Source organism: Canis aureus, chromosome 35, assembly GCF_053574225.1.
Source record: "Canis aureus isolate CA01 chromosome 35, VMU_Caureus_v.1.0, whole genome shotgun sequence".
Lineage (NCBI taxonomy): Eukaryota > Metazoa > Chordata > Mammalia > Carnivora > Canidae > Canis > Canis aureus.
In genome coordinates this window covers 5,773,755-5,794,911 of record NC_135645.1, presented here as the reverse complement: position 1 = coordinate 5,794,911, position 21,157 = coordinate 5,773,755, and the positions used below count along the sequence as shown (strand labels likewise).

General features: G+C 36.5%; 1 protein-coding gene across 5 annotated transcripts in view; it reads right to left on the bottom strand.

Annotated features, from left to right (window-relative positions):
- Window positions 1–21,157, bottom strand: part of KPNA1 (karyopherin subunit alpha 1) — a 70,630-nt gene that overhangs the window by 32,703 nt on the left and 16,770 nt on the right. For all 5 annotated transcript variants that reach the window (XM_077884425.1, XM_077884427.1, XM_077884428.1 and 2 more), the window contains 2 exons: window positions 15,587–15,720; window positions 212–319 (listed from right to left, as the gene is read on the bottom strand). In XM_077884425.1, the coding sequence (XP_077740551.1) occupies window positions 212–319; window positions 15,587–15,715 (237 nt within the window). In that variant the 5' untranslated portion in view covers window positions 15,716–15,720. The remainder of the gene's footprint in view (window positions 1–211; window positions 320–15,586; window positions 15,721–21,157) is intronic.

Below are 21,157 nucleotides of genomic sequence, written 5' to 3'. Positions count from 1 at the left end.
TTAGTTAATTCTGTTTAACTGCATGTTCAAACTATAATAAATATCTAATGAACCATGAAATAAATTATATGGCTCCTTTTTAAAAATGAAATGGCAAGTACTTTTTATAGTATCTACTAATACCTTTTTTAAGACCCAAATAGTAAGCTACATCTCCTATCTTCCTCAGAAAAACACTAAAAAAAAAAGTTTCTTTCATTATCTTACTTACTGGTGCCATCTCCATGTTATTAATCTGAGCCTCATGGAAGCCTCCATCTGACATAACTTCTTCTTCTGTTTCTTCCTCTGCTGTAGCAACATTTCTTCGCTTGAATAACTGAAAAATAAAAAACTGTGACTCACGTATTCTAATACAAGGGAGTTCAACATGCGAACACTAGGAACCCCACTTAAAAGGCAGTAAGGAAGGATGGAGCTTTCCGAAAATGATTTAAAACATTCTAAAGGTTGTGCCACCTTCAACCTTTCCTGATGAGGAACTATTTCAGAATTCTCCAGTGTTATAATCTGATGCAATTAACTATCACAACATGCTGTTAACACTTGATGTGGTAAAACTTACTAAGAGAAGCCTGACAGGACATGACACATAAAAAAAGGAAGGTTGAAAAAGAAGCTAGGGCATACTTGGCCACTCCCCTCTTTCCTCTATGTTAAATTGGTGATCTTATAGTCTTACCAATGCACTAGAGGAAATGATAAAAATGATGTCAGAATAAGTTAATATTTCCCCCTTAACCTTCAAAGATAATAAACTGAGACTTCTCAACCTTTCCAACCTGTTCAGCAACCAGTTCCTGCTTGAACACTGCCTTTAAAGTATCCATTAATTTGTGAAGGTAAAGAATACTTCCTTACAAAGGTAGCCTACTAAGGTGCCTTCATTATATCTTTAATTGTCCGAAGCAGTTCATTTGTTCAAGCCACGATAGAGTAACAATAACTCATCCTCTCTCCCTATGCAACTCTAAAAGCAGACAAAATCCATGAAATAATGCATTTCAGCAAATGGATAACATGTAGCCAGGCAGTGATCCTTCAGAAAAGGGGGGAAAAAAAAAACCTGGCCCAATGATTGCCTCAGATTATTGTCTGGACAGTTTCCAGGCTGTAGCCTTGGGAGGGTGAAACCCAAACAGAGCCTAAAGGCTCCCTCAGGTAAGGAGACAGAGTTTAGAAATGAGGAGGCCAAGGCAACTAGAATCCATAGGCAAAGTAATGAAGACAAAAGATCAACAGAGAACTCAAACTTTGTAGAAAGTTCCCATTAGTCTTTAGCTTCATACTATAAGAACAGGTATATAACGAGAAAACAGCTGGGAAAGGAACCACTTCCACTTCCAACAAACATGCAAATAATTTTGGAAGTTATACAAGTCAAGGAATATTCAAGTGAAAAGACTTCCTAATATACATAGGGCATTTAGCAGAATACTAAGAAGGATACTGGTTCAGAAATGAGGCTTAATTAGCTCTAGATTAAAGGGTATTAAGGGTCCAGCCCAATGAAATGTAAAAACAAACTGGTTCCAAGTAATTTACTAAATCCAAAGACAAATTCAGAATTATATATATTTAAAAAGTATAAAAGCTCCAACAATAAGGTAAACTTCATAATCCTTGGAATTCAATTGGAAACTACCAAGCACTAAAAAGAAGAAAAGACATCAGGAAGGAAAAAAAAATCAATCTAGCAAAACCACCTAGAAATGACAGAAATGGGAGAAATGGGAAAGAACATTAAAACTGTTATAAATATATTCCACATATTCAAAAAGTAGAAGTATAAATATTAGGAAAGATAAGAGATAAACAAAGGCTAAGCAAATACCTACATATGAAAAATACAATTTTCAGATGAAAAGTACACTGGATGGAATTAACAGCACATTATATACTGCAGAAGAAAAGATTACTGAATTTAAGCACATAGCAGTATAACACTTTGAAATACAACACATGGAAAAAAGGCTGAGAAAACAGGTATAAAATATAAGTCAGCTGTGGGACATCAAGTGACCTAAAATACATGCACGGGGGTCCCTAAGGTTGGGGTGGGGGAATATATTTGGAAAATGGCCAAAAAAAATTTTTTAGTGTCATGTTTTTATTTAAATTCCAGTTAAGTAACACAGAGTATAATATGAGTTTCAGGAAAATTTGGGGATTCATCACTTACATATAACACCTAGTGTTCATCACAAGTGCCTTCATTAATGCCCATCAAGCATTTAACCCATCCGCCACTGATGTCCCTCCATCAACCCTGCTTGTTCTCTCTATAGTTAAGAGTCTATTTTATGGTTTGTCTCTCGTTTTCCTCCTATGTTCACCTGTTTCATTTCTTAAATTCCCTTTATTGGATATGTCATTTGCAAATATATTCTCCCATTCGGCAGAGTGCCTTTTAGTTTTGCTGATTGTTTCCTTTGCTGTGCAGAAGCTTTTCACCTTGATGAAGTCCCAATAGTTCATTTTTTGCTTTTGTGGGAAATGTGTCTAATAAGAACTTGCTTAACAACCAAGGTCAAAAGGTTGCTGCCTGTGTTCTCCTCTAGGATTTTGATGGTTTCCTGTCTCACATTTAGGTCTTGAATTAATTTATTTATTTCGAATTTATTTTTGTGTATGGGGTAAGAAAATGGCCTTTCTTTTTGCATGCTGCTGTCCAGTTTTCCTAACACCTTTTATTGAAGAGACTTTTTTTCCATTGATATTCTTTCTTGCTTTGTTTGAAGATTAGTTGGCCGTATAGCTGTGGGTCCATTTCTGGGTTTTCTATTCTGTTTCATTGATCTATGTGTCTGTTTTTTTTTTTTTTTTTTTTTTTTTTTTTTATGTGTCTGTTTTTGTGCCAGTACCATACTGTCTTGTTCATTACAGCTCTGTAATATAACTTAAAGTCTGGAATTGTGATGCCTCCAGTTTTGCTTTTCTTTTTCAGGTTTGCTTTGGCTATTCAGAGTCTTTTGTGGTTCCATATAAATATTAGGATTGTTTGTTCTATTTCTGTGAGAAATGCTGGTGGTATGTTGATAGTGATTGCATTAAATGTGTAGACTGCTTTGGGTAGTATAGACATTTTAACAGTATTTGTTCTCCTAATCCAGTAGTATGGAATGTCTTTCCCTTTCTCTGTGTCCTCTTCAACTTCTTTTCTAAATGTCCTAGAGTTTTCAGAGTACAGATCTTTTACTTTTACCTCTTTGGTTGGATTTATTCCTACGTATCTTTTGGTTTTTGGTGTAATTGTAAATGGGATCAATTCCTTGATTTCTTTCTCCTGCTTCATTGCTGGTGCATAGAAATGCAACACATTTCTGTAGGCTGGATTTTGTATCCTGCAACTTTACTGAATTTGTGTATCAGTTCTAGCAATTTTTTAGTGGAGCTTTTGGGTCTTCTACATAGAGTATAGTGTCATCTGTAAATAATGGAAGTTTGACTTATTCCTTGCCAATGTGGATGCCTTTTATTTCTTTTTGTTGTCTGATTACTGAGGCGAGGACTTCCAGTCCTATATTAAGTAATTGTGGTGAGAGTGAAAGTCCCAAGGCTTGTTCCCAACTATAGAGGAAAAAGCTCTCCGTTTTACCCCACTGAGGATGTTATTAGCTAGGTCTTCTGTCTATGGTCTTTATGATATTGAGGTTATGTTCCTTCTACCCCTTACTTTGTTGAGGGTTTTTATCAAGAATGGATGTTGTACTCTGTCAAAATACTTTTCTGCATCTATTGAGAGAATCATATAGTTCTTATGCTTTATTAATGTAGTGTATCACGTTGATTTGTGAATACTGAACCACCCTTGTAAGCCCAGGAACAGATCCCACTTGATCCTGGAGAATGATTCTTTTAATGTACTATTGGGTTTGATTTGCTAGTATTTTGTTGAGAATATTTGGCCTTCATAATTTTGGCCTGTATATCTTTTTTTAGTGGGGTCTTGGTCGGGTTTTGGAATCAAGGTAATGTCGGCCTCGTAGAATGAATTTGGAAATTTCCTTCCATTTCTTTTTTTGGAAGTTTGAGAAGAATAGGTATTAACTCTTCTTTAAATGTTTGGTAGAATTCCCCTGGGAAGCCATCTGATCCTGGACTTTTGTTTGTTGGGAGATTTTGGATTACTAGTTCAATTTTTTTGCTGGTTACTGGTCTGTTGAGTTTTCTATTTCTTCCTGTTTCAATTTTGGCAATTTCTGTTTCTAACCATTTCTTCCAGATTGCCTAATTTGTTGACATATAATTTTTCAAAATATTGTCATAATTGTTTCTATTTCTGTGGTGTTGGCTGTGATCTCTTGCATTCGTGATTTTATCTGGGTCCCTTCTCTTTTCCTTTTGGTAAGTCTGGGCTAGGGGTTTATCAATTTTATTAATATTTTCAAAGAATCAGCCCCTAATTTCATTGATCTATTCTACTATTTTGTTTCTGTATCATTTATTTCTGCTCTAATATTTATTATTTCCCTTCTTCTGCTGGCTTTAGGCATCATTCTTTTCCTTGCTCCTTTAGGTAAAAGATTAGATTATGTATTTGAGATTTTTCTTGCTTCTTGAGGTAGTCCTGTATTGCTATATATTTCCCTCTTATGGTCGCTTTTACTGCATCCCAAAGTTTTTGGACTGTCATGGTTTCACTTTTGTTTCCCTGTAGTTAATTTCTTCTTTAATTTCATGGTTGACCCATTCATTCTTTAGTAGGATGTTCTTTAACCTCCATGTATTTGTGGTCTTTCCAAATTTTTCTGTTTGACTTCAAGTTTCATAGCATTGCTATGATCAGAAAATATGCATGTTATGATCTCTATCTTTTTGTACTTGTTGAGGCCTGATTTGTGACCTACTAGCATGTGATCTCTTCCAGATAATGTCTCATGTGCACTAGAAAAGAATGTGTACTATGCTGCTTTAGGATGAAATGTCCTGAATATCTGTTAAGTCCATCTGGTCCAGTGTGTTCATTCAAAGCCATTCTTTATTTCCATTTTGATTTTCTGCTTAATGATCTGTCCTTTGATGTAAGTGGAGTGTTAAAGTCCCAAACTATTTCTGTATAATTATCAATGAGTTCTTTTATGTTAATGTTTTATATATTTGGGTGCTCCCGAGTTGGGGGCATAAATACTTACAACTTCTAGGCCTTCTTATTGGATAGATCCCTTTATTATGATATAATGCTCTCTTCATTTCTTGTTATTGTCTTTTTTAAAAACTGGTTTGTCTGCTACAGATGCTGCTATTCTGGCTTTCTTTTGACATTCATTGGCATGATAAATGGTTCTCCATCCCCTTTCAATCTGCAGGCATCTTTAGGTCTAAAATGAGTCTCTTGTAGGCAGCATATAGATAGGTCTTGCTTTTTTTTTTTATTTTTATTTTTTTAATATTTATTTATTTATGATAGACATAGAGAGAGAGGCAGAGACACAGGAGGAGGGAGAAGCAGGCTCCATGCTGGGAGCCCGACGTGGGACTCGATCCCGGGACTCCAGGATCGCGCCCTGGGCCAAAGGCAGGTGCTAAACCGCTGAGCCACCCAGGGATCCCCGATAGGTCTTGCTTTTTAATCCATTCTGTCTTTTGATTGGACCATTTAGCCCATTTACATTCAGAGTAATTATTGATACATGTGAATTTAGTGCCATTTTATTACTTGTTTTGTCATTGTTTCTGGAGATTTTCTGTTCCTTTCTAGTCTTTGTTGCTTTTGGTCTTTCTTTCCCACTCAAAGAGTCTCCTTTAATAATTCTTGCAGAGCTTGTTTAGTAGCCACAAACTCCTTTAGTTTTTGTTTGCCTGGAAAACTATGATAACCTTGCTGGATAGAGTATTCTTGACTCCACATTTTTCCCATTCAGCATGCTGAATATATTATGCCTCTCTTCTTGCCTGCCAAGTTTCTGAGGAGAGATATGCTACTAACCTTATTTGTCTTCTCTTGGAAGTTAGGAGCTTCTTTTGTCTTACTGCTTTTAGGATTTTTTTCTTTATCTCTGTTATTTTGCAAATTTAGCTATGATATACCTTGGTATTGGCCTGCTTTTGTTGATTTCAATAGTTTGTGCCTGCTGGATTTGGATGTCTATTTCCACATTAGAGAAGTTTTCAGCTATAATTTCTTCAAATAAACTTTTTGCCCCCTTTTCTCTCTTCTTCTTCTGGGATTCTATGATATGTTATTACACTTTATGGAATCACCGAATTCCCTAAGTCTACATTTGTGATCTAATATTTTTCTCTCCCTCTTTCCTTTCAGCTTCATTATTCTTTTTTTTTTTTTTTTTTTTTTTTTTTTTTATGATAGTCACAGAGAGAGAGAGACAGAGGCAGAGACATAGGCAGAGGGAGAAGCAGGCTCCATGCACCGGGAGCCCGACGTGGGATTTGATCCCGGGTCTCCAGGATCGCGCCCTGGGCCAAAGGCAGGCGCCAAACCGCTGCGCCACCCAGGGATCCCCAGCTTCATTATTCTTATCTTTTATATCACTTATTCATTCCACTGACCCTTCCATCCTTGTGGTTATTACATCCAGTTGGTTTCAAATCTCAGTTACGGTATTTTTCATTTCAGACTGACTAGTTTTTTGGTCTTTTATCTCTACAGTAAGGGACTCACTGGTGTCCTCTATGCCTTTCTCAAGCCCAACTAGTATCCTTAATGATTGCTACTTTAAATTCTAGATCAGGCATATTACTTATATCTGCTTTGATTAGATCTCTGGCCATGACTCTTCTTGTTCTTTCTTTAAGGATGAATTCCTCTGTCTTGACATATTGTGTAAGTCTCTCTGTCTTCTTCTGTGTGCTAAGAAAGCCTGTTATGTTTCCTGCTCCTGAGAATAATGGCTTTAAGAAGAAGACGTCATCTATTGTCCAGAGGTGGGCACTTCAGAAGTGTCTCTGGTGATGCTTTGTGCACTCTGCTGCTATGCTTTGGCTGCTCTTTCTCTCAGGTCAGTCCTCTGCAGTTTATTCTTGCCTGCAGTGGGAAGTGTTTGGACCCTGGCCAGAGTATGGTGAGTTTTAATTAGGTGTCTCTGGTCTGCCTTTATAGAGACTTGATGCTATTTCCACTAGAGCTGAAGCTTTGCAGAACTCTATGGTCAGCAGATATGGTGCATGCAGGGTCTGTGCTGGTCTTCTGGGGGGAGGGGTCCACTGCTCTGGTTCTCAAATACAACTACGCTAGTGAAATAGCACAGGGGGCAGGGCTTGGTGTAAACAGTTTAAGCCACTATTGTTGGCACTGTGCTGCTTACTGAAGTTAGTTTATGGTAAAGAGTGGGGGGGAGAAAAATGTGAGTCAGCTCCCTAGTCCCCAGAGGGGGGAGTTTGTACATGCCATGGTGCAGGAAGCCCTCCCAGAAGAGCCAACAATCTCCCCTCATGGGTCCTAGGAATCCCTCAGCTCGCTGCCTTCACCCGTCTGTGTCCTGGCCATCTGCCTGCCTGGTAGCACCTTGGGGTCTATCCCAAGCAGGCACACTGAATTTTAAAACTCCCAACTTTAAGGACCTGATATGCTGTGGACATGTGCTGGCCCTCTGACGGTGGATCTCACTGCACTAGGACTGATGCAGGTTTGTCCCAGAAGGGCAGTCACCAAAGTGCAGGGGTATGGAGTTTGAAGTGAAGTACAGCAAAGAGCCAGTATCCAAGTTAGCCACCCTCAGCAGGTATCTCTGCAACTATGCTGAGGAGCAGGGGAAGGAAATGTTCACTGGCTTTTTGTCCCTGAGAGTCAGTGCCACCCTTCCCAGATATGCTTCAAAATGGAGGAATCACCTCTCCCAGTGAGTCCCAGGGGTCTCTAAATATTAGCAATGAACAATCAAAAACTGAAATTCAAAACATACCACTGACAAACAGCATCAAAACTACACAACACATAGGGAAAAATGTAACCAAAACAAAACAATAACAACTACAAATCAGGGCACCTGGGTGGCGCAGTCGGTTAAGTGATCCAACTCTTGCTTTTGGCTCAGGTCCTGATCTGTATCATGATATTGAGCCCCACGTCAGGCTCCATGCTCAGCAAAGAGTCTGTCTGAGCATCTGTCTCACCCTCTGTGCCTCCCACTCAGGCTCTCTTTCCTCTCTCAAATAAATAAATTAAAAAAAAAAAAACCGGGATCCCTTGGTGGCACAGCAGTTTGGCACCTGCCTTTGGCCCAGGGCGCGATCCTGGAGATCCGGGATCGAATCCCACGTTGGGTTCCCGGTGCATGGAGCCTGCTTCTCCCTCTGCCTATGTCTCTGCCTCTCTCTCTCTCTCTCTCTCTCTCTGTGACTATCAAAAGTAAATAAAAAATTAAAAAAAAAAAACAAAAACCTACAAATCACTGAGAGCTATTATATACCTAAATAAATGGAGATACGGGGTTTATGAGTCAGAAGTCTCATTGTTATGATATCCATTCTCCCCAAGCTGATCTACAGATCTAATATAATCACAATCAAATCCTCAGAGCAGACTTTTGTGCACAAATTGACAAGCTGATTCTAAAGTTCATATAAAAATGCAAAGGACCGGGGATCCCTGGGTGGCGCAGCGGTTTAGCGCCTGCCTTTGGCCCAGGGCGCGATCCTGGAGTCCCGGGATCGAGTCCCACGTCGGGCTCCCGGCATGGAGCCTGCCTCTCCCTCCTCCTGTGTCTCTGCCTCTCTCTCTCTCTATGTCTATCATAAATAAATAAATCTTAAAAAAAAAAGATTTTATTAAAAAAAAAAAATGCAAAGGACCAAAACAAAAAAAAATGCATAGGACCTATAATAGAACAATTTTTGTAAAGAACAAGGTTAGAGGGCTAGTAATATGATTTCAAGACTTATTATAAAAGCTACAGTAATCAAGACAGTGTGATATATAAGACAGATGAATAAACCAATGGAACAGAGTAAACTTCAGAAGCCAGACCCACACAGAGATGGCCAACTGAATGTAATGGTTCTAAGGCAGTTCATGAGGGGAAACAATCATTTCAATAAATGACACTTGAATAACTGGAGAAGCATATGTAAAAAAATGTCCCCTTTCCCCTTACCTTACATTATGTACAAAAACTAAATGTAAACAGTCACAGACCTGAATTTAAACTAGTAACAATAAAACTTACTGAAAACAGAAGAAAATCTTCAGCGACCTTTGGCTTTGACAAAGATTCTTAGATTTGACACACAAAAGCACAATCCGTAAAAGAAAAAAAACTGATATATGGAATTCCAAAATCAAAACCTTCTGCTCTTTAAACAGCGCTTCTTAAAATGAAAAGGCAAGCCACTGACTGGAAGAAAATGTTTAAAAATCATATATCTAGCAATATATCTTGGATCCAGAAAACAATTTTAAAAACTAAACAGACTTCACCTAAAGTAGATATACAGATGGCAAATAAGCACATGAAAAGATGCTCTCGCCTTCAGTCATTAGGGAACCGTAAAATAAAACCATAATGGCATACTACTATGCACACCTTAGAATAGATAAAATGAAAAAGACCTACCATAACAAATGTTCACAAAGACGTGGTAGAGCAAATGAAACTCTCATAAAACTACTGACGTGAAAGTAAAGTAGTACAACCCATTTTAGCAAACAGCTGACAGCTTCTTAAGAACACATCTACTATACAACCCAGCCATTCTTAGATACCTATCCCCGAGAAATGGAAATATATGTCCATACAAAGAGCTGTCCACGAACGTGGAGCTTTATGAGTAGCAGCTTTTTTTGTAATCATCTAAAACTGGAAACAATCCAAACTGCCACCAACAGATGAATGGATAAACCAATTGTGGTTTTATCTTTACAAAAGAATGCTACTCATCAATAAAATGAATGAACTGATACACACAACAGAAATGAATCTCAAAATGATTAAGCTGACTGAAAGAAGCCAGACAGAAGAGAACACATATTGTATCAAGTCATTTATGCAAAGTAATCAGTGGTGACTGAAAAAAAAAGATTAGAAGTTGCTTGGAGATAGGTGAGGGGTGGGGAAAAGTAATACAAAGGTATACCAGGTAACAATATGTTCACTATTTTAAGTATGGTGATGGTTTCACAGATATATACATATGTCAAAACTTAAATTGTATACTCTATGTCAACTATATAGTCAAAGTTTTTTAAAAGACATAGAAAACATAGCTGAAAAAACCGAAATACGTCTATCTCAACAGTATGAGTTCTTAATAATATTAAAACACATTCCTGTTCCCTCCAGAGGATGCTAAGAAACCAACTCATTATTCTGAAAAAGAAGAATAAGTGTAATTACTAACTCAGAAACACCAAAGTGTGCAGTTTGATCCTCTTGGATCTTGCTTTTATGATTTGTTAGGGAGGTCTGGAGCAGTACTAAGTCTATGGCTAATTAATCTCCACTACTGAGGCAAGACTCTCCTGAATACTCTACCTAATGCCCTGCAAATGATGAGTTTTTCCAGTCTGGCTAGAGGAACAGGTGCTATTCTCAGCACTGTGTAAGGGCCACACACTCTTCCCTCTAATCTTTTTGGATGATAGTTTCTCTAGCCTTGAGTAGTCTCCTCAAGCACATATGCTGATCAGTACTCTGCTGAATACTCAAAGAAACACAGTGAAGACCTCTAGGCTTCTTTCTCCATACATAGTCTCTTCCTTTTATTATTTGTTTCTAGATGGCTTAATCTCCCCAGACTCTCAGCTCTGTCTCCTCAATTCAGGAAGGCGGTGGCCTTTAGTTCCCTCTCCCTATTGCAACTTGAAAACTCTCTTGTTGAAGCAATCATAGAGGTCACCTCTTTGGTTTCCTATCTCTAGAGATCACTGTCCTTCACTGGTTAATGTCTGGTATCTTGAACTACTGTTTCATGTATTTTATCTGTTTATTCTTGGTTTGTTTCAGGTAGAAGGGTACATCTGGGCCCTGCTATTTCACTTTGGCTGGAAGCAGGAGTCCTCAAAGTGCCCTATCTAATTCAAAATGTCCCACTTATGGCTAAAGGGAGCCTGTTCAAGCTATCTCCTGAGTCTTTTCAACACAAGTTTCGACAGTCTTAAACCTCCTCGCTCTATGTTATGAAAAAATACTACACATTCACTTTGAATATTCCCTATCTCTAAAACAAGAATCAGGTGTTTCTTCTAAGAAGCCTATTTGTTTAAGAGAAAAATTCTCTAATGACCGCAATCTCAGGGTGCTAGAGGTGCTCACTGATATAAGGTATTTCACTATCTCGAAGCCTTACTAGGACAAAACTGGGTTTGTGTGTATATCTGTGTTATACATCATGAAATCCTACTAATATTACCTATTCAAATTTATATAACTTCTTTGATTTTATACTTCTATCTCAACCTTAAAAATCCAGGTTCCTAATATTAACATAGTTATCTGGAATATCCACATATAAATATATATAGTTTCAGGATCTATCCTATATGATCACTGAAGCAGTTCAAGATTTGTTTATACTTCTTTTTGTCCTTAAGACACAGCCCAACAGAGAAAATTAATCACTGTGCCATATATTAAGCTGTATTATTTTTTAAGATTTTATTTATTTATTCATGAGACACGGGGGGGGGGGGGGGGGGAGACACAGGTAGAAGGAGAAGCAGGCTCCATGCAGGGAGCCTGATGTGGGACTTGGTCTCGGGTCTCCAGGATCAGGCCCTGGGCTAAAGGCAGCTCTAAACCACTGAGCCACTGTGGGTGCCCAGCTGTATTTCCTGTGTGGTTTAGCCACAAACATGACACACAGGACCATTTAATTCCTCTTATTTTTAAGGATTTCTTCCTTCATTAGGATTTCATTTTGTTTCACAATTACTTAAAGCATCTACATGACTCCAAAATCACACCTAATCACTAAAATAACATTTCTTGGTACTGCAAAATTTACATCCACATGTAGTCATTATTAAAATGGAATGGCAGGGTACTGTTATGATCTTTAATACAACTGATTGATAAGTAGAATTTGAAATTAAAAACATCATACCATTTACATCACAAGGATGATGACAAGGTAAGATATGAGAAATTCTCAGCAAAGGGAAGTCCCCTAAGCCTACAGCTAAACATCAAGAACACAGGATAAACAATTCTGACTGGTGCAGGAAGACAGAAAATATAGGGTGGAGATCTCCAGTGGAAAAAAACATGGAACTGATAAATTATTTGGTTTTTTTTTCTGATAAATTATTTGTGAAGTTTAACCACATAGAGAATCAGATAAAAATAATTTTAAAGCAGCTGTAGAAGAGAATGAAAAGACAGCCAGAAATCTGAAACCAAGCAAAAAAAAAAAAAAAAAAAAATCAGACAACTCCAGGAAAAACAAAGTATAAAGAAAGGAAATCACCATATACTATTCAGCTCAGCAATAAATAATACATACTGTAGTATGACTGTATTAGGAGAATAGGCACAAGGGAAAAGCAGTATAAGAGCTTAAATATTTACTTACCGTAACAGAACATCAAAAGGTGACATTTTAAATTATTAGTTAAGAGGACTGAAAATGGTTTACTTGGGAATGAGACCAGGAACACTGGTAGTTTAATTTCAAGTACTGTAGTGCTATTTAATTATTTCAACTGTGCATGTCTTACTCAGAGAAAGGTTTTAAAAAAGAAAAAACTGTCAAACAATCAAGATTTATATACCTTATCTACAGATTACATGTTGACTGAACTTGTCAACCAAGTTAATCAACGGGAAAAGTTGCCTGTCCACAAGTTTATCAACTTGCTCACTTCTCAAGATATTTCTTACAACTAAAAACATCAAGCAAACCTCCATTCTGCATCATGATGGGGCTTATGAACTTTTAAGCAGTACAAGCTAACCTATTCACATTGAATTAACAAAAGTCTACTTAATTCAAATTTACAAGGACTGGCTCAATCAGAATGACACCAACTAGTAAAACTTTTTGCCAAAAATGAGTTTTAGTTTGGTCTGTGTCAAGTGGACAGATGTCATTTATAAAGTGCTGCCTAGATATAACAAAAATTAAGTGTTTGTCTTCTAAAAAGATAGCTCTTTAAAGATGCAGTTAGTATCTTCTGCACACTTGCCAACATCAACTCCTGTGCTACCCTTACATCTAGCTCTTCAAACTAGCTTCAACCTGTGCCTTTTCCTGATGACAAAGCAACTGTGGAAAGATAAACAGTACCTAAATGAATCTGTATTTTACTGATATTTATTATTTTACAAATTAGGCATGAAGTACTGTTTTGATATTAAGAAGCCTGATTGGCTTTACTAGTTTTCTCTTTATAATAGAGCACATATGAAATTTAAAAATTAAGACTGTAAATAGAGGGCAGCCCGGTGGGGCTCAGCAGTTTAGCGCCGCCTTTGGCCCAGGGCCTGATCCTGGAGACCCAGGATCGAGTCCCACATCGGGCTCCCTGCATGGAGCCTGCTTCTCCCTCTGCCTGTGTCTCTGCCTCTCTCTCTCTCTCTCTGTGTTTCTCATGAATAAATAAAGTATTTTTTAAAAAAAGACTGTAAATAGAGCAATATTCCAAAAACTTATCACAGAAACTTATTAAAGCCAGGGGCATAATTTGAGATCTCCTACAATGAACCTCATAGGATTACAACTACAAATATTTTTAGTCCAATATATGGGGCCATACTTGCCATTTGGTATGTTAAGCATTCAGAGCACTTGTCTTCAGGCAGTTAATATGAAAAATTAATTTTATTTATATAAACTTTACAATGAAGTCTAATTACATGAAATCACCCATCACCAAGAGAGAATAAAATGAATGCTGTCAATGGCAGAGCATCATTACTACATCTTCAAATGGCTTTATGCCAAATATGATGCATAAGCTGGTGGTTATACTGAGACCTATACTTGGGCTCATGTGTATATTTTTATGTATTCATATGGGAATATAAATATGTAACAATGCTATTATGATTTCTAAAATTTATCCCCAAAATAGAAGCTAATCCAAAGGAAAGATTCCACTTCAAATAAGATGCAGAGATGAATAAAGAGATACAAGAAACCCAAAGAAACTCATTCTTTTATGAATAAATTGTAACTCATACTTAATTTACCACACTTTATAAAGTCTATTATAGGGGTGCCTAGGTGGCTCAGTTGGTAAAGCGTCTGCCTTTGGTTCAGGTCATGATCCCAGGGTCCTGGAATCGAGCCCATGTCAGGTTCCCTGCTCAGCGGGGAGTCTGCTTCTCCCTCTCTCTCTGCTGCTCTCTCACAGTCTCCCTCAAATAAATAAATAAAATCTTTAAGAAAAAAAATATATATATATAAACTCTACTGTAAGACTAGACAGTAGAGTCTAGTCTTTGCCCAAAAAACTCTCTTTGCCCAAAAAATAATAGTAATAATGACTGTTTGATTCAAACATCTACAGCCCTAACAAAAAAAACACTGAGGGGATCCCTGGGTGGCGCAGAGGTTTGGCGCCTGCCTTTGGCCCAGGGCGTGATCCTGGAGACCCGGGATCGAATCCCACATCGGGCTCCCGGTGCATTGAGCCTGCTTCTCCCTCTGCCTGTGTCTCTGCGCCTCTCTCTCTCTCTCTGTGACTATCATAAATAAATAAAAAAAAAATTAAAAAAAAAAAAAAAAAAAAACACTGAGGTTGTAATATACTCTTGGACTTTAACTGGATGTTCCAGTGCAATATTACTCAAAAGAACAGTGTTATTTTGAGACTAGCTCACTATAACTGCAAAATATTTATGACAGATTACCTTATTTCTAAGGTATGAAAGATTGTGACTCATTTATTTGCCTTTTATGGAGCTTTTGCAGCATGGGGGTCAAAAGGTACTTCCAAGCTCAAAAGTCTCTAATTAGCAAAAAAAAAGTTACCTGTCTTTAAATTTCTTTGCCTTTGAGATGTACCATTTATTCTAAGCATTTTTAGAAGGTAAAGTGAGAGTGAGTCCCAAATTCTCCTGTAAATATTCATTCTGTTAAAAAGGACCAATTAAAAAAAAAAAAAAAGATCCAAACCAATGTCCTAATGAATCATACCAAATTAATTTAGGGGTTAGAAGACATATTCCTTGAGATTTTTGCTAGATTAAAATAGCAAGATATTTTGCTAGATAGATTAAAATAGTACATAATAAATAAACATAAAGATAGACATGAAGTATGGCAAATTACTAACAATTACTGAACGCAAAAGAGTATGAGGCTCACCTATTTTTTAATTTTGTATGTTTACAGGTTTTCAAATTAAAGATTATAACGAAAAGCAGTATTTTACTGGTCACTTGAGAATTCATTAACAAACATGCACATAAAATCTTAAGTTGCAACTTGAGAAAAACATAAAATACACTAAAAAAAATTGGCCAAAATAGTAAACAGTAGTTATACTGGGAATATGAGAACTAGATTTGATTCTTATATTCCACTTTTCATTACTTCCTCTCCCCTACTCCCAAAACACGTTGATTTTATGAAGGAAGGGCTATGTATTTACACACATAAATATGTAGCATTGTTAAAACTAAAATAGAGTGGTTTCAGACTTAAAACAGAAGTTCTTTAAAATAAATAAGAGTAAAGGATTTACCTGCTCTTCTCTTTTCTGCTTGCGTAACTGCAGTCCCTCTTCCTCCCTTCTTCTGCGCATCTCATCAGGATTCAGGGACTTATTTTTGTAACTTTTCAGGCGAAAGTTCTCTTTTCCTGGAGTAGTCATGATTTCTACAAAAATGAGAGAGAGGAAGAGAACAAATGAGCTTCGCTTATGGTAAAGAGCTCTGTTACGCTAATAGCCTAGCCTTACTACATAGAGACACCAGAAATAGCTACTTTTTAAAACACCTTTACTAAAGTGTACAAGTCAACAGCTTTATGTATTTTCACAGCTACACACAAATCACCACCAGTCAATTTTTTAATATTTTCATCACCTCAAAAAGATTCTGTTTGGCTATCACTTCTAATCAAAACAATTCATATGAAGAGAATCATATGTGTGATGATTGGCTTCTTTACTTAGCATATTTTCTTTTTTTTTTTTTCCAAAGGAAAAAGGTTTAATATACAGATTGAAGATTCACATCATGATAAAGGATATAAAGTTGAATAACTTCTTGTAATAAAAGTTCAACTTTTGCATCTTTTCCTACTTATACTGTTATCTTTTTTTCCTGTGCTTTTCTATTGCTTTCACCCCACCTCTTCCTGTCTGTTTACAGGGATTCTCTCCCTCTCCCCAGTAGTTTGGAAAGCCTACTCCTACAGACGCTAACATGATTAACACTAATTTTAATATACCCTTTAACTTCACCAACATCTAAGTAGCATCTGTAAAGTTCCTTTCCCCTTCTCCCCAAAGTATACGGCTGTTCAGGACCCATCCTCCTGGTAGGATTGTGGCATTTTATTTTTGTTTTCCTTTTTGACTTTTGCTGTGAGAGGAAGGTAATATATATATATATATGTACTGTGTGTACAGGTTTATTATACTCATCCTAGATGGCTAAAGTATATCCTCCAGTAATTCTTTCAAAGAGGGTGTGCAAGAAACAAACTTTGTGAACTCTTCAGTATCAAAAAATGTCTTCATACTTAGCATATTTTCAAAGTTCATCTATGTTGCAACATATATCAGTACTTTATTCCTTTTTATGGCTGAGTAATATCCCATCATATGGATATACCCCATTATATATCAACTCATCAAGTGATAGAGATTTGAGTTCTTTCTACTTTTTGGTTATTTTGAGTAATGTTTCCATAAACATCTGTAGGCAAGTTTTTATTCAGACATGTGTTTTCATTTTTCTTTGGAATATACCTAGAAATCAAATTGCTAGGTCACAGGGTAACACTCTTTAATTGAGGAAATGCCAAATTATTTTTCCAAAGTGCTACACTATTTTACATTCCCACCAGCAGTGTATGAGGGTTGACAATTTCTCCACTATCACAATTTTTGGTGTCTGCTGTTCTTTCACATACTTCTTTTCCAAATGTATATCCTCCATTAAAAAAAAAAAAAAACATCTGAATGATTCTTTGCCCATTTTTAAATTCTTTACCGCTCTCACATGCTTAAAAAAAAAAAAAAAAAGTCCCTTATCAGATATACGGTTTTTAAATATTTTCCTTCACTCTATAGGTTTTTTTTTTTTTCCACTTTAAGATTTTTATTTATTTATTCTTGGGAGACACACACACAGAGAGGCAAAGACACAGACACAGAGAGAGACACAGAGAGGCAGGCTCCATACAGGGAGCCTAATGTGGGACTTGATCCCAGGACTCCAAGATCACACCCTGGGCCAAAGGCAGGCACTTAACCGCTGAGCCACCCAGGTGTCCCTTCTTTTCACTTTCTTAATGGTGTTTTTTGAAGCACAAAAGTTTGTATTCTTAATCCTAAATTTCCTTCCTTTATCCTAAATTAAAGTTTTAGCTCTTACATTTAGGTCATCCTCTTTGAGTTAATTATTATTTGTGGTATAAGGTAAGGGTCCAACTATATTATTTCACATATGGCTACCCATTTGTTCCAGGCACCGTTTGTTGAAAAGACTATTCTTTTTCCACTGAATGGTCTTGACACCCTTGCTGAAAGACAAATTTTGTAGTTTCCAATGTTTTATATTTCTTTTGTTAAATTTATTCCTATTTTAATTTTTTGATTCTTTTGAAATTTTTCATTTCATTTTTGAATTGTTAGTCTATAAAAGTGTTCAGTTTTCCCCATTAGGTATGATGTTATCTTTCAATTTTTTCATAGGTGCCTTTATTCATGTTAAGGAAGTTCCCTTCTATTCCTTGTTTTTTTAGTGTTTTTATCATTTAAAGTGTGATGGATTTTATCAAAAAATTTTTCTGTATTTATTGTGAGAACAAATGTGGCTTTTGCTTTTTATTTCCTGATATATTAATTGGTTTGTGAATTTTACACTAATCTTGCATTTCTGGGATAAATGCCACTTGGTCATGGTGCAAAATTCTTTTTATATGCTGGTGAATTAGCTTTGCTAACAATTTGAGGATTTTTGTCTCCATCTTCATAAGACATAATGGTCTGTAGTTTTCTTGTGATGTCTTTGCTATCAGGATAATACTAATACTAGCTTCATAAAATAAATTGCAAAGTGTTCCCCCTCTCAATTTCTAGGAAGAGTTAGCATTAATTTTTCTTTAAGTGTTTGACAGAATTCAGCAGTGAAGCCATACAGGCCTGGGCTTTTCTTTGTGGGTAGCTTTACGATTAATTCAATCTATTCACTTGCTATAAGTCTATTCAATTTGTCTATGTAAGTTAATTTCAGTATCTTTCTAAAAATCTGTCCAATTTAGGGATACCTGGTGGCTCAGTTGGTTGGGCATCTGACACTTGATTTTGGCTCAGATCAAGATCTCGTGATCTTAGAATCTCATGAGATTGAATCCTGTTATCAGGCTCCACACTTACTGGGGAGTCTGCTAGAGATTCTCTCTCCCCTTCTCCCACTGCCCCTCCTTCCATCGCATGCGTGCGCTAAAATAAATCTTTTTAAATGTCCATTTTATCTAAGCTATTTAACTTACTGGCATACAGTTCATAGTATTCCTTTATCATCCTTTCCATTTTGTAATCCCAGTAGTAATGTTCTCTCTTTTATTTCTGATTCTAGTAATTTAAGTCCTCTTTTTTTTCTATGTCAATCTGGCTAAAGGTCTGCTAATTTTATTGATCTTTTCAAAGAACCAGTTTTTCATTGCTTTACTCTTTTCTATTGTTTTTCTATTTTCTAGTTCATTAATTTCTACTCTCATCTTCATTATTTCCCTCCTTCTGTTTTAACTTTACTTTGCTCTTTTTCTAGTGACTTAAGGTGGAAAGATAGTTCTTGATTTGAGATCTTTCTTCTTTTTAACAGCATTTATTACTAAAAGTTTCCCTATAAGCACTCTTTAACTATATCCCATAAGTTTTCTTAGGTGGTAACTTCATTTTCATTTAGCTCAAAGTATTTTCTGATGTCTCTTTTCATTTGTTTTTTGACCTACTGGTTATTCAGAAGTATGTTAATTTCCATATATTTGTGAGTTCCCCAACTTTCTGTCAGTGATTTCTAATTTCTTTCCACTGTGGTCAGAGGACAACCTTTGTACTATTTCAATCCTTTTAAGATTTGTTTTGTGGCCTAGCATATGGCTTATCCTTGAAAATGTCTCACATTCACTTGAGAAAAATATATATTCTATTGCTGCTGGGTGGTGGTTTGCTCTACAGATACCTATTAGCACTAGTTGGTTTATAGTGTGGTTTCTTTGTTGATCTTATGCCTGGTTGTTTTATATGCATTACTAAAAGTGGGATATTGCAGTCACCGAACCATTATTGCTAAATTGTCTATTTTTCTCTTCATTTCTGTCAGGTTTTGTTTCTTGTATTTTGGTGCTGTTATTAGATACATATATATTTATAATTTTTATCTTTCTAGTAGATGGACTCTTTCATCCCTCTATATTTCTAGTAACATTTTTTGTTTTAATATCTATTTTTTCTGATATTCATGTAGCCACTCCTTTCTTTTGGTTGTTGTTTGCATAATAGATCTTTTTCCATCCTTATACTTTCAATGTATTTGTGTCTTTAAACTTAAAGTAAACCTCTTATAGAGAGCATATAGTTGGGATACCCTGACAATCTCTGCCTTATTATATATATACTTTAATCAATTCATGTTTAATGTTATTATTGATATATTTGATTTGTACTTTTTTCATTTTCTATGTCTCATGTCTTTTTTTTTATTCATTTATTATTCTTTGACTGCTATTTACTTTTTTGCATTAAGTGAGTATTTTCTAATGAAGCACTTAAATTTAATGACCTTTTCTCTGTATTTTTTTTTTTTTTTTAGCATTTCCCCCTAGTGGCTGCTCAAGGACTTACCATACATATTTTAACTACAGACTTAAGAACAGCTTCAGACTTCTACTAGCTTAACAACTTCCAGGAAGATATAGAAATGTTACGCTTTATTGCCTTTTCCTCCATTTGATGATATTGATTGTGATACATATTCTATTTAATATTACAAATCCACCAACGCACCATATTGTAATTATGACTTTACCACCTATAGTCACTATAGCTTTGCCTCCATCACCTCCTATGTGCTGACAGATATATTACAAATATGAATTTCTATACAGGCCCAAGAACACATTGTATACATATTATTTTACACAACTGCCTTTAAAAAAAAATAGATTGACTGATTTTAGAGAGAGCATGTGAGCACAAGTGGGAAGAGCAGAGGAAGAGAGAGAATGTGAAGTGGACTCCGCACTGAGCTCAAGTCCAATACAGGGCTCCATCTCATGACCCTGTGACTGTGACCTAAGCATAACCGAGAATCAGACGCCTAACCAACCGCACCACCCACACACCCCACAAACTGCTTTTTAAATCAGTTTTGACTAAAAAGGAAAAAGAAATATGTGGTTATATTCTTTTAAAATTACATAATTATCTTTACTGGTACTCTCTGTTCATATAGATTCAAGTGGGATCACTTGCTTTTAGCCTAAAGAACTTCCTTTGGCATTCTTGCAAGGTGGGTCTGCTAGTAATAAACTCTCTCAGTTCCTCTTTATCTGGGAAAATCTTCATTTCATTAACTTTTTTTTTTTAAAGATTTTATTGATTTGAGAGAGAGAGTATGAGCAGTGGATGAGGGGCAGAGGAAGGGAGGGAGGGCACAAGGCAGACAGAGAGAGAGAGAAGCAGACTCCCTGAAGAGCAGGAAGCCCAAGGCAGGGCTTGATCCCAGAACCCGGAGATCATGACCTGAGCCAAAGGCAAATGCTTAACCAACTGGGCCATCCAGGCATCCCATTTCATTATCATTTTTAAAAATAGCTTTGCTGGATATATAGGATTTTTGGATGACTGTATTTGTCTTTGAGTACTTAGACTATATTATTACACTGCCTCTGGCCTCCACTGTTTCTCCTGAGAAATCAGCTATTATTCTTATCAGGATTCTCTTGTAAGTCAATTTCCTGAAGAAGAGATTATAACCTGCTTCTCCCCCTAACCATCCAACCAAATCTCTGACCTTAAATCTTAAATCTTCTCCCTTAAACCGGAGTACAGACAGCACACTTCTCTGAAAGATACACC